The 22,351-nt window shown below is 41.5% G+C and overlaps 1 protein-coding gene across 1 annotated transcript in view; it reads left to right on the top strand.

Annotated features, from left to right (window-relative positions):
• TTF2 (transcription termination factor 2) overlaps positions 1-18,263 on the top strand; it is a 48,916-nt gene extending 30,653 nt beyond the window's left edge. Inside the window, exons 12-23 of the mRNA XM_021674151.2 lie at positions 1,780-1,885; positions 3,888-4,069; positions 5,078-5,231; positions 5,552-5,643; positions 6,356-6,438; positions 6,837-6,970; positions 7,718-7,888; positions 10,524-10,582; positions 11,378-11,528; positions 12,555-12,637; positions 13,643-13,717; positions 16,197-18,263. Coding sequence (XP_021529826.2) covers positions 1,780-1,885; positions 3,888-4,069; positions 5,078-5,231; positions 5,552-5,643; positions 6,356-6,438; positions 6,837-6,970; positions 7,718-7,888; positions 10,524-10,582; positions 11,378-11,528; positions 12,555-12,637; positions 13,643-13,717; positions 16,197-16,341 — 1,435 coding nt within the window. The 3' untranslated portion in view covers positions 16,342-18,263. The remainder of the gene's footprint in view (positions 1-1,779; positions 1,886-3,887; positions 4,070-5,077; positions 5,232-5,551; positions 5,644-6,355; positions 6,439-6,836; positions 6,971-7,717; positions 7,889-10,523; positions 10,583-11,377; positions 11,529-12,554; positions 12,638-13,642; positions 13,718-16,196) is intronic.
• The last annotated feature ends 4,088 nt before the right edge of the window (positions 18,264-22,351 follow it).

Below are 22,351 nucleotides of genomic sequence, written 5' to 3'. Positions count from 1 at the left end.
TAAACCATCTAAGATGTTTTAGACTCAAGAATTTAGGAAGATTAGTCCTAACTATAAATTCTTGAAGAGCGAGGCTCAGGAAAAAGGAAAGAAAATGCTTCCCAACATGGTAATCTTAGTCCTAGTCTTTGTCTTTTGGTTTTAAGGAATTGTTTTCTGTTCCTAATTGCACAGTGAAGATCTAGGTTGAATACTGACTGCTGTAGTCAAGGATGAGAACAAAGTTATTTGTACTTCCAAGTAATTTATCTCTCCAGCCTCTAATTTGGATATTTTATCTCCTAAAGAACAGGGCAGCAGTCTTTCAGGAGTAAGTTTTCAGATTGGTGCCCCTGAGTCTTATGACACACCAGTTCTCACGACAGAGAGTTGCTTCTGCAGGCAAAAGGGATCAGGGTGGCAGTGGCAGGTCTGTACGCCTCCCCTGGCATAGATTAGTGTGAGTTGCCTGCCTTTGTTCTAAATTTTTAATTAGAAATAAATTGAATCTCACTTGATTTGTACTTTGAGCATAACTTGTTTGGTATTTAGAATGAACTAGTTGACTGATTAGAGTCATTCTTAATTATACTTCTTTATATAATGCTAGGGTAGCTTATAGACACTGCTGCCTCTCTGAATTAGGCGTATCATTTTTATCAAAAGTATTTATTGAAGTTCTCTTGGGGCTGGGCACGGTGGCTCACACCTGTAATCCCAACTCTTTGGGAGGCCGAGGCAGGCTGATTGCTTGAGCTCAGGAGTTCAAGACCAGCCTAGGCAACATGGTGAAACCCTGCCTTTACCAAAAATACAAAAATTAGTTGGATGTGCCAGTGTGTTCTTGTGGTCCCATTTACTTGGGAGGCTGAGGTGGACGGTTTGGTTGAGCCTGGAAGGTGGAGGTTGCAGCGAGCCAAGATCACACCCCTGCACTCCAGCCTGAGGGACCAGGGTAGATTACTCACCTATTATGTCATTTCTGATGCTGAGTATACTAATTATAAGTAATCTTTTTTTTCCTTTTTAATATAAACTTGGCTTGATCTATGATTAGCAGGATTTTAATTATTTCAATAAATACTGTATTATTTTATTTTACTTTTGAGACAGGATAGAGACCCTACCTTGTCTCAAAAAAAATAAATAAATAAAATATTTATTGATGTTCTCTCAGATGTACAGTATTAAGCTTCACCGGAAAAAGATTTGTGTTTCTCATTAAGAATCTTTATATGTAACGAGTATAAAAAGATGCACTGAAAGCTTACAGCATGTATTTTTATATCCTAATGTCAAACTAGACCAGCGAATTTTCACAAATCCATTATAAAGTGGTAGGAAGAAAGCATCCTTGATATAAGGTGAACAGTGCTTTGAGGGTGTCTTTCTCCCTTGGGACTTTGGTGTCATCTGTCTCAAATCATTATTAAATGTTAATTCCCAACGCTATCCTACTTGCCGTTCTGGCCAGATCATATCAACCATTGTATTATCCCAGCCAGAGATTTTTCTTTCTGACTCATTAGATGGGAAGAGGGGGGCTGTGGTAGCTATAGTGAGCAGATGGTAAATGATCAGAGGTAAGAGATAGGGAAACCAAGTGGGGAAAATTTACTTCCAAAATCGTGTGTGTGTGTGTGTGTGTGTGTGTGTGTGTGTGTGTGAAGGACACATGTTAATGAGTTCTGCTGTTTGTCCTTCCATTTGTAGGCATTTTTATCAAAAGATCAACTCTGCCCCTCTCATTGTCACTCTCTAGTGGGAACATTTATCGATTTCTTTGTTATGTCTATGCAGCCTGTCTACATATGACATCGTGATCACTACCTATAGCCTCGTGGCCAAGGAGATTCCCACAAACAAGCAAGAGGCAAACATCCCAGGTGCAAACCTCAGTGTGGAGGTGAGGCTGGGGGCCGGCCAGGGAAGTGGAGTTGGAGCCACAGATGGTTTAACAGGAGTCTTTCACAGCTTCCACGATAGCAAGAGGACCTCCCTGGGAGGTCGGGAATGCTGTAAATGTTCCACGTGTGGAAAGGAATCGTTCCTTCCTCTGTCCTATCTTCCTTATTGCAGACAGCCATCATATGTGATAAAGGTCGACATATGCCACAGGATTCAGCTGCCCTTTTAGGATGAAAGATGACTACATTGTATGTGGGTGGCGGGGGCAATAATCACCTGAATATATGAAAGCCTCACTTGCTGTTATATTTATTTTACAGTATTTCGGGTATATGCACATTATAGTTTTAATATTTATTGTGCAGACTAGTATTTTACTACTAGTATTTTGATTTTAAGCCATCATTTCCTGCCTCCCTTTACTTCCCAGAAAAAAAGGGTTGCAGATAATAGGGCTATAATGGGCCAGAGGCTAAGTGACAATCGTGAAGACCTGAGGGTCTTCTAGGGGGTCCGGGGCAGCCTCAGTTATATGATATAGAGGCTTTATCTTGTAAATATACTCCAAAAATACAGTATCATCCCAAGAACTCACCTTTCTGTGTGTTATCCTTTTAGCACAATAGGATATTCATAGGTTTCTGTATTTGGAGAGATCTCTATGATATTTCTGCAGCTTATAACCAACTCTGACTTACAGATGATGAACTTTTCATATTCCTCAGTGGATCTCCATTGCTTTTGGGATAAACCCCAAATCTCTTTTCATGATGTATCAGGCTCTTAATTTTATTTATTTACTTACTTATTTCGAGACAGAGTCTCGCTCTGTCGCCCAGGCTGGAGTGCAATGGCGCGATCTCAGCTCACTGCAACCTCTGCCTCCAAGGTTCAAGCAATTCTCCTACTTCAGCCTCCAAATAGCTGGGATTACAAGTGCCCTCCACCATGCCCGGTTAATTATTTGTATTTTTAGTAGAGATGGGGTTTCGCCATGTTGGCCAGGCTGGTCTAGAACTCCCGATCTCAGGTGATCCACCTACCTCAGCCTTCCAAAGTGCTGGGATTATAGGCGTGAGCCACCGCGCCCGGCCATGTTAGACTCTTTATGATCTTGCCCTACCTGTATGTGGCTCATTTCTCTGACACCCTACCCCTCCTCGGGGTACCTCGTGCTCAGTCATACCAAGGGATCTGTAGTTCCCACCATGCTCTGTCACAGTGTGTGTCTACTCTCCCTCTGAATGAAATACTTTGCCTCCACTCCTTCTCCCAGGTTAATGTTTTTAAACCTGCTTCAAGAATCTTTTCTGTACCACTCCTCACCTTCCCCTGGTTTGGTTGAATGCCTCTGTCAGCACCTTGTGCTTACATAAGTTGTAGCAGTTTGTTTCTTCAGCAGACATTGAGTATCTGCTATGGGTCAGGTGCTATTTCATCAAGAGCAGCCAGATTCCCACTTCAGGTATTGAATTAACCAGTGGGAATTACTATATATACATTGTATTGTAATTATCTTTACACTTGTTTTTTTCCCCTGCTAGATTTCGAGCTCTAGAGGATAGGAACTGTTTTTTTTATGTCTGGCTTAGCATCTCACATCTCAAAGTAGACTTTTGGAAAATTTTTAGTCAATTTAGTAAAATTTAATAAATATTGTATTGAGTGAGTGAATTTGCAGGTTCATTGCCTGGTTGTAGTCCTGGTCTACAGCCATTGCTTAAGTTGGATTTAAAGAATAAAAGAAAACGCAAATTAGAGACCATCTTACTCTTAGGTATCTTAAGTTCAAAGACCGAGACTCTCAAATGACTTATTTATTTGAACCAGTTGAGAGGTTTTACTCTTGGGTTTCTTAATTCTTATTTCAGTGTACCTGATCTAAGCAAACTTAAAGGTAAAGGTGAGTCCTCAATACTTGGCTGCCATTTCCCTTCGTTTCTTTGAGGGCATGTACGTTTTCCCATACTGTGGCTGGATTTCACTTGTGATTCTTCTAGGGCACCTCAACACCTTTGCTTCGAATAGTCTGGGCTCGAATCATATTGGATGAAGCTCACAATGTCAAGAATCCCCGAGTGCAGACGTCCATGGCTGTGTGCAAGCTACAAGCCTGTGCCCGTTGGGCTGTCACTGGAACCCCCATTCAAAACAACTTATTGGACATGTATTCACTGCTGAAGTGAGTGACTTCTTGTGATGATGTAAATGTGAACCCTGTCTGAATCCCTTCATCATTATTTCATGCCTCATAATAAAGCTTTGGTGTGTGCTGGATTATCTTGCGTAGGAGATGGCAAGCCTGTCAACCTTTAAAGGACAAAAGAATAAATGTTGATGAGAAAATAACTGTTGATTGGTTGATATAGGACTTTGATTACATTCAGCCCTTGTATATGCAAAAGTATAAGACAGCTTGAATTAAATTACTCTTAAGTCCAGCGAATGTTTTCAGCTACTTCTGCTTTAAAACATTTGGTCTAGGGTCAGCACTACAATTTATTTGAAGCAAACAGAAGAGAATGCTGATTTAAAAATATGTCCTTTTGGCTGAGTGCAGTGGGTCATACCTGTAATCTCCACACTTCGGAAGGCTGATGTGGGAAGATCGCTTGAAGCCAGGAGTTTGAGATTAGCCAGGGCAGTAAAATGAGACCCCACCTCTACAAAAAATGAAAAAATTAGCCAGGCACAGTGGTATGCACCTGTGATCTCAGCTGCTCAGGAGGCTGAGGCAGGAGGATTGCTTGAGCCTAGGAATTCAAGGCTACAGTGAACTATGATTATGCCACTGGAATCCAGCCTGGACGACAGCCAGACCTCAGTCTCTAAAGAAAAAAATTAAAAATAAAGTACTTCTTTTTATTCGAGTCAGCGATAAGAGGATGTGAAATTTCTTTCTTAGCCTCTAAAGCTTTTGAACAAATTCTAGCTGCTGATTGTATGTCTCATTGTGACAATGTAGGCATCGTTAATAGGATAACGCACATTTTTATAATGTGGTTTTGTTATTGACTTATATCTTTTTGATCTGTTCAGCAGAGGTTTGCTATAAAATTCACTTTTTAAAGTTATTGGATGGCAGATGTAACAGAAAATCTGATTTTTCATCTTATATCTTACTCTGATCCTTTATTCCATTCTCCCTGACTCCTCCTTCCCTACTCTATGCCCTTCCTCTACAAAAAAGGTTTCTCCGTTGCTCTCCATTTGATGAGTTCAGTCTGTGGAGGAGTCAGGTTGACAATGGCTCAAAGAAAGGAGGGGAACGGTTAAGTATTTTAACCAAGAGCCTTTTGCTGAGGAGAACAAAAGACCAGCTGGACTCTACTGGCAGACCTTTGGTAATCAAGTTTGTACTTGTCTCTTGGGGAGGCCAGGGAAGGAGCATGTTCTTGTCTTGGGTTGAACCGCCATCTGAATTGCTTCAGGAGCCTCTGCGTCTCCCATCCTCCTATGAGGAGGCCCCAGGGTTGCAGTCCCGTGCGTGGTGTCACAGCAGTCCAGTTGTACTGTGTGTTGGAGCAGTCCTATGTTTAAGAAAGGGTGGAAGCTGCATTCCAGGGGTTGACTAGATCTGCAGTGTCATCTGGTGAATTTGTTTTGAATCACCAGTTAATTTGTATAGCTTCATGCCAGCTTTTTTTTTCTTTAACTCTTTCAGGTGATACTGCCCCAACGTAAATTTCAGTTACACCATTTAAAGCTTTCTGAAGATGAAGAGACTGTTTACAATGTGTTTTTTGCAAGATCAAGGTGTGTGTATTGAAGAAGCACCTTCTCACATACATCATTTTATTCCTGTCCTTTCTTGGGAGTGAGTCAAGGGTCAGTTTCCACAAACTATATTTATGGCATTATCGATTAGGTGGCTGTCTGCATTCCATTTTTTTTTTCCTCCCCGTGTTTTTCTCCTTCTCCGGAGCTCTCTAGTTTACCTCTGTGTCATACACATTGAAGGCAAAATTTTCGACCTACTCTTCATTGGCTCCCTTGCATAGAAGTCATAGGGTGTGGTCACCATATACTGAATCTGTCTGGTCCTCATGGGACTGCACTGAATAAGCATATCTCTTTGACGTTTGACCTGTCATCCAGCATCTCACTCGAACTTTAAAAAGACTGCTTTGTAATCCTTTGTGTCGTCTGTTCTTTGCACTGTCTCTTGAACTCTTACCCTTCCCTGAATTCCAGATTTACTGTCTCCTATTTGGTACCTCTCATTTCCAATGTAAATATGTTTTTTTCTTCTTTCAGACCTTATGTTTACCAGCTTATTTTAAAAAATGACTTTTTAAAAAAATAACAATTTCTTTTGTATTACCTTTGGCCATTGCTTGCCATGAGCTTGGCATCATTTAACAAGTCCACTTCTCTAATTTGCCAAGATCCTACTGCAGGCACAGTTAAGCAGGTCTTAGTGACCCTTACACATGCTTTTTTTTTTTTTTTTTTTAATCTGAGGCAGGTCAGCTCTGCAATCCTATCTAAAAAGACATGAAAGTAGAGGCAACCAATCTGGAAGAAGCCCTAATAATCCATTCAGTAGAGGTAAGCTGTAGGACTCTCATAAATACATATGACTGATGAAAATGGGGATTTGGATTCAGTAAAATGCAGAAATGTGAGGTTATGAATCCTTGCTATCAGAGATTTGACCTTAAGTAAGACCTTCAAACCAGAGTAAAAGCTTCTGATCCGCAAACACCAGACCTGGTGATTTAACTTCTTTTTAATTGTTTCCTAAATCTGCTTTATTAAAATGCAGGTAGTTCTATAAGAAAAACCGATATTTCCTTTGGCCTAATTGGCATAGAAGTGAGTTAGAACTGTATTATTGAGTCTCAGATCAAACACGGTTAAAGTAGCCCCGTGTAGTTCCTGGCTCTCTCCATATTTCTCTGTTTTAAATCCTGTACCATCCTGTGGCTTGCCTTCCCTCCTGGAAGTGGCACTGGAGTTTGGGTCCTGGGAGCCTAGACACTCTGAGGCAGCAGACTCGCCGACATCCAGCACCGTCCACATACTGTCCCAGCTGCTGAGACTCCGCCAGTGCTGCTGTCACCTTTCTTTACTGAAGTCGGTAAGAGAAGCCGTTAGCCTGCTGTCATATGGTGCCCCAGAGGGGCCCCCCGAGAAGTCAGTTTCACTCTCCTCCAACTTGGATCCAGTCTGCTTGATCAAAGGAATGCTGTTTTGGTTTTTCTATTTTTGTTTTCTGGTGGGTTGGAGAAAGGGAGCTTATTTATTTTGCTTTATGTCATATTCTTGATAATTCCTATGGCATCAAGAATAGTGTATTTCTATTGTTTATTTTGTTATAGATTAACTGTTTAAGAATGGAAAATGACATTTTGTTTAAAAAGAAGCCATTTTGTGAATGCTCTGGTACTTCAGAATGTCATAAACCTAATTTAGTTCTTGGGGTTTTCTGCTTTCAGGTGGTATTGGGGTTTTGGGTTCCAATTATAAAAACTCAGTTATACAGACTGAAAAGTTGTCTCTACACTGGACAGAGGCATATCCAAAATTAAAAAGAGTATTTTATTCACTTTAGAAGCTATAATATATATTCTGATTATCAATAGCTCAATGTATTCCAGCTCGGAAAAATGGAATGATTATGTCATCTGTCTGGCAGTTCCATCATTTGGTTTATCTGGTGAAGAAACTTGCAAGATCACACTTTAATCAAGGTGTCTTGAGGAGTTACTGATGACAAATTATAAGACATTTTGCTCTGTGAAGTGTTAAACAATCAGAACATCATCAGGTAACGAGGTTTGCTGCCTTAACTCCCAGCTGCTCCTGTCCTTTTTTATCTGTTCAGGCCCTGGATCCAATGGAACTGAAGGGTGAAGGTCTCGTCCTTTCCCTGGAGGAACAGCTCAGTGCTTTGACCTTTTCAGAACTCCATGACTCAGAGCCATCTTCCACTGTTTCCCTTAACGGCACCTTCTTCAAGATGGAGATTTTTGAAGACACGCGAGAGAGCACCAAGGTATTTTGTCTCCTCTGTAGCAGTAGAGACGTCGATTCCTCACACATTTTCCTGTGTAACAGCACCTCATTTGTCCAAGTGGGAACGTCCATTTGCCAATAGAGCTAGAGCCATTAGATTCCAGCTGATCAGATTCTCCCTCCAGTCTTAAAGCTTCATTTATTACACAGATAACACGAAAGCCTTATTACATAGGGAGCTTTCAGAGAGTAATTTGGGACATCCCCAGCATTGCACTGAAGCAGATTTTCTGTCATGGGTCACTGGGGAGCTTGCCAGGTTTGTGCTAGGGACAGGGCCTATGCAAGTGAGCATTTTGTTTAGAGAAAGCTTAAAAGGAAAACAAAGGCTTGACTGTAGAGACAGTGTCATCCATGTGAGCGCCAGTTGCTCTGACTTGTTGAAAGGCTTCCGTCTGTGAGTAGCATTTCCTACGTAGCCTTCTATCTTCATTAGTCATTCTGTTCTGTTTTCATCAGAGTTTTTAAGGCAAAAACCTTGTGCTGGAAGAAGGCTGAGCTATGCCGTAACCTGAGTCCTGCCTGTCTGCTGGCTTGGAATGTGCTTCATCATCCTGCCTGTCTCGAAAGTGGGGCTTGTTTCTCTCTTAGCATCTCAAGCTGCCATCGTGGGCTCAACCTCTCTTCAAGGGCTTTTTCTGAAAAAGTGTATTAATAACTAGAAAGGAGGTCACTTCCAGGGGAATGGCATTATTTTTTAAAAGGAATGCTGCCTTTTAATTAAAAGTTTAAAACATTTACCTAGGTCTTCACCACTAATAGCTGAGAGAAACAGAACATCACATGTGGCCAGAACAGACATGCTGGTGCCTTCAGAGTTAGCTGTCGGGCTAAAACATATTCCTAATCATTTGTGCTCCTTGTTCAATGAAAACAGTTAATATTTATTCACGAGTTTTCTTAACATATGTTCATTAATAGTTCAAACCACGTAAGGTTGTTTCATGTATGGAAGGAGGCTTCTTACTGGAATTTGACCCTGGCTCCTGGGCTGTAAATCCAGTCCACCCACTGCAGGTTTCTCAAAACACCATTGCCAGCTTTTTCATGTAGGAGTCAGCGCCTTCCACAATCTCAAGTTGCCAAGACACAAGGCACATCAGTGTCTCTGTTCTATTGTTAACTAAAAAAACAGATGTACCTGCTTTTCTTTCTGCTAATTTGAATGGTACAGTCCTGTGACTCACTTCCTGCCTAGGCACAGAAAGTTTATTAAGATTGGAAGACAGCCCCATGTGGTGACCGCTAACAGCATCCTAGAATGTGGGAGCTCAGGGCACCTCAGAATTCATCTGGCCTAAGTCCTTCTTTTCACTGATGAGGAATCTGTCCCAAAGTGCTTGACAGAGGAAGAACTTCTGAGTATTTGTCTCCTGATTGACTTACAGCCCAGGTTTCTTCCTTCTCCAGTATTCTGGGGGTGAACTCTGGGGCCCTTAGAGGCTCTTGAAAGGTTTTTCACATGAGCAGTTGAGAAGGAGCCCCCACGTGTTCTTACTGACTGCTCCCCTGTGGACTCAAATGCACCCTAAGGGTTCTTTACCCGGGGAGCCTGTTCGGAAGCTTTTTTTTTTTTTTTGAGATGGAGTTTCGCTCTTGTTACCCAGGCTGGAGTGCAATGGCACGATCTCAGCTCACCGCAACCTCCGCCTCCTGGGTTCAGGCAATTCTCCTGCCTCAGCCTCCCGAGTAGCTGGGATTACAGGCACGCACCACCATGCCCAGCTAATCTTTTGTATTTTTAGTAGAGACGAGGTTTCACCATGTTGACCAGAATGGTCTCGATCTCTTGACCTCATGATCCACCCACCTCGGCCTCCCAAAGTGCTGGGATTACAGGCTTGAGCCACCGCGCCTGGCTACCTGTTCGGAAGCTTTAACAATTGTTCTTCTGTCTGGACGGGTCCTCTTCAACGACATTTGGGGCAGGCCACAAAGTGGGTAAAGCTGTTTCACTTTCTTCAGCAAACATTCGGAGAGGACCTTCTCTGTTTCGGCCACGTGTGTACTCACAGCCCCTCACACACGGCCACAACAGAGAAGGTACTCTTCTAATATTTGCTTCATTGGAGTGTAAGGAGCTCAGATACAGTATGATAAGGACTGTGATCACAAAAACAAAAGGTGCTGTGATAGCACATGGGCAGCAGGCACCTAACCTGTACTTTGGGGGTTGGGAGGACCTCCAAGAAGAAGTGACATTAAGCTGACACAAAAGGGTATTCTAGGCAGACGGAACAGAACGGACAAGATGGGCCAAGGTGTGATTTATGGGAAGAATTTTGGTCTGATTGCTGTGTCATTTGAGGAGGGCATAGTGAGAGTCTAACCCAGAGAAGTAAGCAGAGGCTGGAGCGGCAAGGATCCGGCAAGCCGCCTTGAGGAGCTCGGCCTTTATCCTCAGTGGGAAGCTATGGAAGGGCTTTAGCCAGAGGGGTGAAGTGACAAACTCATATTTTAGAAAGAGCTTTCTGGCTGCAGAGAGGAGGGTGGAATAGAGACGGGCGAGGCCAAAGCACAGACGCCATCTAGGAGATGGCTTCGCACGGCAGGTGAGAGGAGATGGGTGAAAGTGAATTGTTTAAACATACAATGTTGATGTAACCTTTTCCCAGATTTCATCTCTGTTGGCGGAATTGGAGGCAATTCAGAGAAATTCAGGGTCCCAAAAGAGGTAACTGCGTTTTCTCTTTATCCAAGTATTGGTCATAATTAATCGAGAAAATTTGATTTTGCTGAGAGATATAAATCTTAGTTTTTTTCTATCAAGAACTGCGAGTCATGTTCAGCATAAAGCACTGAGGTTACAGCAGACATTCCCTGTGATTTCTATTAAAATATTTGTGGTGCAAATGGAAAAGGACGTCCCTAGAGGATCAGGGGAAGCTAAGCATCTGAAGAAGTGTTTAAAAGTAGAGAAGCATAGAAAGAAAAGCAAGGGAGGGAGGAGGCTCCAGCAGCGCTGGTAATGTTCTTCTTAAGCTGGGTCCTCAGATGCAAGGAGGTTCATTTTGTCATTTGTTATACCCGACATGTGTGCTATACACCTGAATTTGTTTATATAAAATAATATAAAAATTTAAAACTCCATAAAGATAGCATGGGGGCAGGAGGGAGCCTCAGTAGCTTGTTGTTTGGGCTGGCACAGGAAGGGTGGTCAGTGTCCCTTTTGTGCAGGACCACAGATTTCTGGATGAGCACTAGGCCCCCAAATAAAAGAATTCCGGAGTCATTACCACTTTTCTGACTTCATTTAGCACGAACTAAATTGTAGAAAGGATCTAGAAATAACTGGAAGCATTATAATCTTAAGACATGAGCTAAATGTGTGCCTTCTGCCTTAGGTAGGAGAAGGCCTTTCCTTGTCAACATTTGATAGCTAATCTTAAGAATGATGGGGGTGTTAAAGCCCTGCAGATGGGTTGTTTAATCTATGTTAGGATATTTTTTATTTTATTCTTTTTTCCAGTGTCATTGTCTCTCAGTGGACCAACATGCTGAAAGTTGTAGCATTGCACCTGAAGAAGCATGGACTGACTTATGCCACCATCGATGGCTCTGTCAATCCCAAGCAGAGAATGGACTTGGTAGAGGCATTTAACCGCTCCAGAGGCCCTCAGGTACAAGCTGGTCACATCAGAGCTGCATCATTAATTGTTTTGAGTTATACAGAGAGAATTTTGTTTGTTTGATTTTTGGTTTTGGTTTTGGTTTTTTTAAGATGGAATTTTGCTCTTGTTGCCCAGGCTGTACTGCAATAGTGTGATCTCGGCTCACTGCAACCTCTGCCTCCCAAGTTCAAGTGATTCTCCTGCCTCAGCGTCCCAAGTAGCTGGGATTACAGGATCCCACCACCATGCCTGGCTAATTTTGTATTTTTAGTAGAGATGGGGTTTCACCATGTTGGCCAGGCTGGTCTCGAACTCCTGACCTCAGGTGATCCACCTGCCTTGGCTTCCCAAAGTGCTAGGATTACAGGCATGAGCCACTATGCCTGCCCATACAAACAGAATTCTAATATGGCAACTTAAAAATATTTACAGGCTTGATTCTTCCAAGTGTTTAGAATTTCTTAGACATGTATTGGGGTACTTTTTAAAGAGCACAAATATTCTAAAAAGAATACAATATGAGGACTAAAAGGAGATTAAGAACAGAGCTGGTTAGATGAGGGGAATTTCTGTAGAGGCAGCAAGCTTTGAAGGATAAGTGGGATTTTGGTATGAGGAAATATGGAAATGAAAGAATACAGGCATCTAATTATAGATAAGGATTTGGAAAGCATTGGTCGAATGATAGGCAGGAGAATTATTGTAGCAATGGAGGGGTAGGGACTGATGAAAAACATAATCTGGTTAATTGAAAGTTTATTGAGCTGACCATCCCCAGGGTCCTAAATTACAGTATTTATATATTTTGGCAGGTACTCAGTTAATTTTTGAGGTTGACTCATATACAAAATGTGATGAGATTTTCTCAACAGTGAGACATGGGAGATAGCATCATAATGTTTAAATTTGTAACAGCAGTAGGAAATTTGTTAGGAGCAGAGTGCTTGTCTCTATTAATTGTGGACTTAAATCTGAGACCAAGATGTGTTTCGAGACCAAGTCTGTTTAAAGTTAACGTTGTGTTTCCTTTGGAAGGTAATGTTAATCTCTCTCTTGGCTGGAGGTGTTGGTCTAAACCTGACTGGAGGAAACCATCTCTTTCTTTTGGACATGCACTGGTAATGATTCTGAATTTGTCTTGAGTCGTCACAGCATAGCGAGGAGGCCAGTGGGCTAGAGGGGCAGTAGGAACTGACTTCTCATGTTGATTGTTGTGTTCATATTGCAGAGATGCTTCTGTTTTTTTTTTGTTTTTTTTGTTTTTTTTTTTTGCTTCTGTTTTTAAGTGTCTGTAGATACAGATCTAAGCAGGATATAGGGCTCGTTGACTCCCCCGAGTTCCTGAGCTAGCAAGCCTTCAAATGACTACTCAAAATAGTTCATTCACATTATTGTTAATCTAACATCTGTTTCCATGGAAACTGGGAGCACAAGCTTCTCTTCACGAGTTAATGTTGCTAAGAGTTAACATTGCTCAGTTTTACCTCTTCTCCAGAATACAGTATTCCAGACATATTTGCTGGGATCCAAGGAAATTTCAACCTTCGCAAAGAGGGAGAAGCTTTATTCCAAAAGGAAAAGGAATAGGAGTTTTCTAATTATGTTAGAAATATACTTAATACCTCACCCTTGGATTCATTGTATGTAGTAGTGTACAGCCACATCTTTTCGTGGCTACAAAATGAATGAGTTAGTGCGTGGCTACCAGAAAAATCTCATAATGAGTACCTGTTTCTGGTTTTCCAGTTATGCCAATCAAAGACTGCTGCACCAGGCACTGTTGCTGGGGATTGTCATTGATCCAGTTCTCCAGACAGCCCAGATTGGTACACACAGGTCAACAGATAACCTGTTATCTGGCACCAGCTTGTCTTAGGCCAGTATAGCCTTGGACAGGGGTCAACAGATTTTTTTTCTTGCAGGCATTGCAGCCCACATAGTTCTCTGTCACGGGATCTGTGTGTTTTGTTTTGCTTTGCTTTGTTTTCTTAAATCCCTTTAAAATGTAATAATCATTTTTAGCTACAGAAACAAGCTGTGGGCTAGATTTGGCCCATGGGCCATAATTTGCCACTTCTGATCTAGTGTATCAGTTCCTTTGAGCTTTACCTGTCTTCTGACAGGAATCCATCACTTGAAGATCAAGCTTGTGACCGAATTTACCGAGTTGGGCAGCAGAAAGATGTTGTCATACACAGGTAAGTAATGGTCCCCAGGACCCTGGACCCTTCTCAACTTCTACTTTGAGAAAGTCTTTCTTTCTTGGGTAGCGTCTTAATAGAATGTAAACTATTTGGTTATGACTTTACTAATGAAGCTTCTGAGGCATACCCTCAGGCAAACCACAGTCAGAAATTTGGGTAAGTTTGAAGTTGGTCACTGCAAAAGAAGGGCAAGCTTGTATATAGGGCGAGGGCAGTCCATGAAAGGACCCTCCTATTTTGCTTTTTAACTTCTATTTTGACATAATTTCAGACATACAGAAAGGTGCAAGAATAGTACCAAAAAGTTCCCATATTCTGTGTGTGCATGTGGATATAAACATTTTTCTGGACCACTTGAGAACAAGTTATAGACCGGATGCTCCTTTGTTCCTAAGTGTACATTTATTAAAATTAAGGGAATTCTCTTATATAACCACAATACAATTATTAAAATTAACAAAACACTATTATCTGATCTACAGATCTTACTCAACGTCACTTGTCCCAGTGATGTCCTACATAGCAAAACAGAATCCCAGATCCTGGTAGCATGCAGTGGTCTTAAGTTTGTCTCCTTTGATCTGGAGCAGTACCTCAGTCTTTGTGTTTTAATGACATTGGCATTCTGATGAGCACAAGCCAGTTATTTTGCAAAATGTCTCCTATTTTGGACCCCCTTATCTTTAAAAACAACAAAACCTGCCTTGATGCAACCAATTCCCTCTCACAATGGCCCTGTTCTTCTCCTTCCCTTTCATGACCAGGTTTCCTGAAGAATTAGCAATCACTGCCTGCCTTTACTTGATTACTTTCCATTCATTCCTCAGCCTTTGCAAACCGGCTTTTACCCTGTTGCTGCCCTGAAATTGGTCTTGTTAGAGGGCACCAGTGACTTCCAGACTTTGCCGAATACAGTGGTTATGATAGTCTTCCTGTCGTTAGCTTTCTTCTCTGCTCGTTCTGTACGCTTCTTCCTTTATAAATTCTATCCACTCCAGTAAGTCCAAAATCTGTATCTTTAGTTCCAAGGTCTCCTAAACTTCAGACCTGAACATCACAGCCCCTGCCGAGTATCTGAATCCGAGTGTCCACATACTCATCTGTTATTCCTTCTTTTAGTCATTGTTCATTTGAGCATTCAGCTCATTAAACATACCTTTTGAGCACCCACTTTGTAGCAAGTATAACTACACATTTCAGGTACTCAAGTGTTACAAATCAAAATTGATTGTTTTCTTCCTACTACCTCAGATCTGCTATTCGTCTGTAGTCATTGTCTTTGTGAATAGTATCACTGTTTATCTAATTATCTAGCCAAAAACTAGACCTCCTACTTTCTCACTTTTCCACATACCAAGTCCTTTAGTTGTATTTTCTAAATGTTTCTGATAACCATATTTTCCTTCCCATGCCCACTGCCAGGTCCCTCTTTCCCACTCAGGTACCTCCTGTCCTCTGCATCACCAGCACAGGGTTCTTCCTAACTAATCACTCTGATTGTGTCATCCACTCATATTCTTCAGTAGCTCTCACCTCCCATAGGATCAAATCAAAACGTTTTAGCATGACATGCACCACCGCCTGTGATCTGGCCCCGCCAGCCTCTCGAGCTTTTGCCGTTGTGGACAACATGGTCAGTGTGAACTTCCTTCACTATACCATGCTCTGAAGCTCAGCCATGGTTTTGCACGTGTTCCCTTTCCCCGCGGTGCTCTCCTCACTGCTCTCTCTGGCAAACCCTTGCCCAACATACAAGTCACAAATTAAGAGTTAACTCTTTAATGGAGCTTTCCCTGACTACCCTGGACACATCTCCCTTTCCTCCTTTTGCACACTACACACACTTCCATTGTAGCACTTCCCAGGTCACATTATTATTTTCACACCTGTCTCACTTGTGTTCTGCTTCAGAGCAAGACCATATTCGTCTCTCTGTCTCCACACCTAGCATGGTATAGTGAGTGCTTAATCAATACTTTTGAACAACACCTACCATAGTACAGTGAGTGCTTAATCGGACTTTTGAATGAGTGAATAAATGACAACAGTGACATTTACTTGGTTTTAAAACTGTTTTCAGTGTGAATTCACTAAGAAATACATACTCTACTTAAACTAGCAGAAATTTGATAAGCTTTGAGGCCTATGGACTTACCAAGGTAGAACTTTTTGGGTGAAAGCTGGATCTCTATGCTTTTTTGGGTTGGGATATTTTTAGCTTATTTTGAGTTTTTTCAATTACCTTAGCTTCAGAACGTATTAAAATGTCAATGTGAGTCACATCCTTTCCAATGGACATATATCTAGTCAAGGTTGTTTAGATCCCTCAAACAGGGAGGGTTCTTAACTGGATCTAAAAAGACTTAGAGGAAAAAGCCTCATTAAAAACTAAAGTGCCATAAAATTTTGAGTATGTTATTAGACGTGCTGCTTTGAGTTTTTGACAGTTTCCTTATTTATTTATTTTTTTTAGATTTGTTTGTGAGGGAACAGTAGAAGAAAAGATCTTACAGCTCCAAGAAAAAAAGAAAGATTTGGCCAAACAAGTTCTATCAGGGTCTGGAGAGTCTGTCACCAAGCTCACCTTGGCTGACCTCAGAGTCCTTTTTGGCATCTAACCTCCTGTGGATAAGGGCTCAGAATACCGCCATGGCTGGTTTGTATTAGGATCTGGGAATAACAACCTAACCATGAGCCTCGCACTCTGTTCTTTGCATTTCAGTTCACTGTCAAGCCTTTCACCTTCCTCAAAATGAGGCATAATCTTATCCCTAGAATTGAGGAGGGGTTATGTTAACCAATTAGTTAGCCAATTAATAGGTCAATTTATTTAATGAGTGGTATGGAAACCGGTTGTTTTTAGTTAAAATGTTTCGGAGTTGGATAATTTTGGAAAACAACTCTGGCAGAATTGTACATAAGCTTCAGTAAAGTTCAAAAAGCAGGGCAGGCGTGGTGACTCATGCCTGTAATCCCAACACTTTGGGAGGCCAAGACAGGAGGACAGCTTGAAGCCAGGAGTTCAAGAGCAGCCTGGGCAACATAGTAAGACTCCATCTCTACGAAGAATAAAATATTAGCTAGGCGTGGTAGTGCCTAGCTACTTGGGAGGCTCAGGCAGGAGGATTCCTTGAGCCCAGGAGGTTGAGGTTGCAGTGAATTGTGATTGCACCAGTGTATTCCAGCCTGAGCAATAAAGTGAGACCCTGTCTCAAAAAAAAAAAGAAAAAAAGGCTGGTAAAGTTCTGTGTTGCCTTTGTCTTCCTACCTGATGATGGGAGAACTACTGTTACTACTTTTTCTAACACAGGCTCCATCCTATCTCTTCATCTCTTCTTGCCAATGATGTTGCTCCCGTAACCATCTTTTTGTGGGTGAAGCAGAGAGTCGATCCCTGCAGCCAACCATCTCTGCACTTTTCTCAATGCACACAGTTCTTCCTCTCAGGCTGAGGATCAAGGAGATGCTTTGTACATAGACAGATATTGAGTATATGTATCATTGGATCATTTAGCATCAGTCTATCATTTAGTATTTGCATCGCTGTATCATTTAGTGTTGTACATCAGTCATTTAATGGTTATCACCATATCATTTAGTAGTATATCCTTTGGTTCACTGTATCATTTAGTATTTCTATTATGACATTTCTACTATATGTATAATAGAATGTAATATATGTGTCATTTTTAATAGTATTTGTATTTTTAAAAATTTACAGTATTTGTAGCATTTAGTATCATTATTTCATTTAATATTTGGTACAATCTAATAAATACTAATCCAGTCCAATACTAATCCAATCCAATATTAATAATAGTATTGGTACAATCCAATACTAATAGTAGTATTGATACAATCTAATAAATCATGTGTTTGACAGTGTAGCAGAAATAATGCTATGTGTTCACTAAGCCCATTTTCTTTTCCTCCTGGGCACCCAGAGAGACTGTATTTCCCAGTCTTTGCTGCAGTTTGATGGGGTCCATATTACTGAGTTCTAGTCAACGGACTGTGGAGAAAAGTGATGTAAGTCACCTCTAGACTGCCCTCTACAACGTTATAAAAGATTTTTCATGCTGTTTCTTCCCTCCTTGGCCTCCGGGATGCAAAGGAACTGATGGAAGATTACAAGGCCCTAGGGAAGGGTGAAGCCATTAGCTCAGCAGGTCTTAGCCTGGTTTTTGGCCATCAGCCCTTCTATTAGACTAGTAAAGCCTCAGTCCCTGGATGGCTTCCCCATGTGCCCTTCCCTTGCCCCAGCTCACCTACACTGGGCTATGACATGATCAAAGAATCTTTTTTTTTTAAGCTACTGAGATTTTTTTATTGTTCATATAGTAGTTTGTACCCTAATACAAACACTTGAGACTTTTACACTTCAGGAAATTATTCATATTTCCTTCTTCTCATTAGCAGTTGTTCAAAAAACACTTACTTTGCTAATTTCTGCTAGAAAGAATCACAGTTCCTCCTACATAGAAACATTTCTCTCCTTTGAGTTAGGGAACAAGACCCTATGTTAACCCAATCACAGTGGGGACTGAGGCACTCAGAGCCTGTTGAAGCAGAGGTTTTCCATAAGGACAAGATCTAAAGGCTTACAAAGGTAAAGACAATGGCCTGGTGGGAAGAATTCTGGTCTAGAACTAAGACTTGACTCTAGTTCTAGGTTCATCTTAGCTGGGCGTGTAACCTTGAAAAAAATCCTTACTTTCTCTACATTCTGATTTCCTCATTTGTAAGGTGGGCAGTTTGCAGAACTCAGCAGCAACAATGTTCCTGATAAAATCAAGAAGCAGGCCAGGCACGGTGGCTCACGCCTGTAATCCCAGCACTTTGGGAGGCCAAGGCGGTTGGACCACCTAAGGTCAGGAGTATGAGACCAGCCTGACCAACATGGAGAAACCCCATCTCTACTAAATATATATATATATATATATATATATATATGTATGTATGTAAAATTAGCCGAGCATGGTGGTGCATGCCTGTAATCCCAGCTACTCGGGAGGCTGAGGCAGGAGAATCACTTGAACCCAGGAGGTGGAGGTTACGGTGAGCTGAGATTGTGCCATTGCACTCCAGCCTGGGCAACAAGAGCAAAACTCCGCGCGAAAAAAAAGTCAAGAAGCAAAGGAAGTAATACTGCCTTTTTGAAGTTTTGCTATATGATCAATACACCAAGGTAAAGATTGAGTCACCTGAGAAGCAGTGGCTCCCAGGCCAGCAAGAATGTACAAACCTGGCTCTGCCATTTGCTGACTGATACTAGGCAAGTTGCAGATTTCTCGGACATCTCAATCCTTTCATCTGTAAAATGTGTGGATTAGCATATATCTCATGCTCCACTGGGAATTTCATAGCAGATACATATACTATAACATGTTTGACCAGGTAGATCAGTAATGTCAGCCAGAAGGTATCAGATGAACATTGTCAGTGTCTAGTCAAGCACTGTTGAGGGGAGAGGAATTCTTTCAGGTTCAAGCATTCTGAATTTTAGTTTGGAGAGGGATACAGGGATTGTAACCTACAGTCTTCAGATATTGAGGCCACTGACAAGTAATCGACTATAAGGTAGATGCCTCCTGGTATTTTAATATAGCTTCTCTAATTTTCCTTGTTGTAAGCAAGCAGAGCAACCTAGTTATGTCTTGGGCAGGTGTTCTCATAACTGTGAGATTCAATTGATTTGATGTGGATGCAGAAAAAAAATGGAACCACTGCCTTAATGGAATGAAGTATACCAAACATGCATTCTTAAATCCTAGTGCTGGGATGGAAATATCTCATGAATTCACAGAATTGGCATTCTGATATTCATATATCTATCTCCGGCTCATATTCATTTTAGTGTAAATAAGTTTCTCAAAGTCTAGGTATGACAGGGTGGGTCTTTGCACCTTCTAGCAATGGGCAGCATTCCACAACACAGTGGCCTAACTGTGGTGCCACACTATGAGTCTGGCCCGTGTCAGCCAGCCTTCCTTCATGTCACAATATTGCTGCTGGATTTGCTTTTTACGTCTGCCTATTGCACCTGACTTGGGCATGGATGATATGAGGTAACAAACGCTTTGAAAACCATGAAGAGCCACACAAGTGCTAGTGTTAGTGCTGTGAGACAAGGTGTGGGAACACGAGAACAAGCAGCAGCATGGGTGCAGCTGAAAGCCAGATGGTGAACTGAATGTATGTCACCAAAGTGCAACATCCCTGAGCCCCAGATTTCTAAGGTATTACCTGGCAGAATTGACTTCATGGAAGGTTTGTAGTTTGACTTTGCTTTAGTCACACTGATCAAATAGGAGTATTGTGCATGCCACAGCTAGGCAGAGTCCTGGGCCCTTTAAAAACCTCCTCAGTGACTCCTATTGCAGGCCCAGTGCGGTGGCTCACGCCTGTAATCCCATCACTTTGGGAGGCCGAGGCAGGCAGATCACTTGAGGGTAGGAGTTTGAGACCAGCATGGCCAACATGGCAAAACCTCATCTCTACTAAAAATACAAAAATTAGCTAGGCGTGATGTTGAGCACCTGTAATTACAGCTACTGGGGAGGTTGAGGCAGGAGAATCACTTGAACTCAGGAGGTGGAGGTTGCAGTGAGCTGAGATCACACCATGGCAGCCTGGGCCACAGAGCAAGGCTCTGTCTCTAAAAAAAAAAAAAGACTCCTGTTGCCATGCAATCATTATAAGCAGCATTAGGTAGAATTCTTTCTTTATGGGACATGACCTCTTTCTCTAGCAATCCTGTGAGTGATCTAGTTTGGCAATTTATGAAACTGAATTGTTTCTTTGTTCTGATTGTTGCTCAATGAAATAGCTTTTAGCAGGGCTCAAGGGTCAAGTCAGATTCTCCTGCACTAATAGGATGAGCATGGAGACACCAGTGCTCAATGTGGCCTCTGGTTGTCTGAAATTTCGCTATCTGCTATAATACCTTGAAAGAATTAGGTTTGCAAAGTGGGATACTGTGCTGCTATTTGTTATATAACATCTAGTCTGAGGAAAGGGTAGGAAAAATTTAAAAGCACATCTGTAGGCACAAAGATAATTATAATAGAAATTCAGAATTCCTAGGCATATGGCCTAGATTAAAATGTTTTCATAACTAAAAATGAAATCAGGGTCAGTTATAATACAAAGTACCACAGAAGTCAGTAGCTAGAGGATGGAGATGGATATAAAAAAAAAAAAAAAAAAAAGCAAAATCCAGGGAGGGAACCAGGGAGACAGATATGCAGCTACACAATGTTTTTACTATCTTGAGTTCTTACCCAGATTCCATAGCTAAATCCAAATGTATGGATAGGTAGAGACTACATAAGAAAGGAAGGATGAGATTATTTTCTTGCTTAATTATTCATACATTAATTCAGAAATGTATGTTGAATACTTTCTATATGCCAGGCACTGCTGGGCACTGGAAATATAAAATAAGCAAACCTGAAAACCCATTCTGTCCTCCTGAGATAGCATCTAAGGGAGACAGGCATTAATCAAATCACCCCATGTGTCTGTAAAGCAGCCTTGATGCTGAGTGAGTGCTACAAGAGAGGACTGTGCAGCTGGGAGGGCTTCTAACACGATTTGACCTAGTCAGGGAAGATCTGAGGAAGTGATAAAAGAATTGAAATCAATATGTAGACGCTAACAAGGCAGAGTGAGATGCCTCTTCCTATACTGTATCCTGCTTCTAATTAGCATCCACTTCATTGGACCACCTCTTTCCTGAGCCAAACCTACCACACAGCTATACAGTCTCTAGAGGACAGTTGAGCAACTACTGCATTTTGGACATTAGAGTATGGGTGGGCTGACAGGTATGTGTATGTTTATTATCCAAGACAGCCAAGGTGTTTATCCTGTTACAACATCCCAGAGGACTGAGGCTCTTATTTGTGGCTCTTTTTCCTTACCTGTAACACCAGAGGCATAACTTACATCATAATGCTGCATCTTGTTGATGCTTCAATGCTCAGAATTCAATGGTGATTTCTGAAGCACGCTGGGGACAGTTCCTAAATCCTCCCACTCTTTTTTGCCTCACCTTGGAGTCTTGGGCTCTGTTGATCACTGACTCTGCCAGGTCTTTCAGGAGGCAAGGCAGCTGAATTAAATTGGGTTTGTACTCCATTGTAGTGCATGCATGAAACATCACCCCCTAACACCCATGCACAAACTTTAAATATTTGTAACAACAGAATTGTTACCATTAATATTGCTTAAAGGCTAACACATCAGCTAGGACCTAGATGTCTTATGGAAATTTTCTATTGCAATGTTAATTCATCTACATAAAGTTGTCCAATCACTGAAACCACCTCCAACTGAAACAAATGGTAAGCTTTTTGTTCTCAATTCTGAGACTGGATTCATTAAAAGACACATGGGGAAAGATGATATAATACAATGGCTTCTTCACGGCAAGCAGTTCCCTAGATGTATGAGGTAATTGGAAAAATTCAAGGCTGGTCTCAGGTGCATGTAATTTATCCAACAGGCTTGAGATAAGGCTGATTTTTTTCCCAAGTGGTATTCGTTTAAATGACAAATACTGGGGTTTGGGAGAAGGGAAGTTTGGCTTGTAAAAGCAGATACCAAGGAGATCCAAACTAAAAA

The sequence above is a fragment of the Aotus nancymaae genome, unplaced genomic scaffold (genome assembly GCF_030222135.1).
Source record: "Aotus nancymaae isolate 86718 unplaced genomic scaffold, 86718_ANA_hifiasm-v0.15.2.pri h1tg000007l, whole genome shotgun sequence".
Taxonomy (NCBI): domain Eukaryota; kingdom Metazoa; phylum Chordata; class Mammalia; order Primates; family Aotidae; genus Aotus; species Aotus nancymaae.
This window is presented reverse-complemented; position numbering and strand designations above follow the sequence as displayed.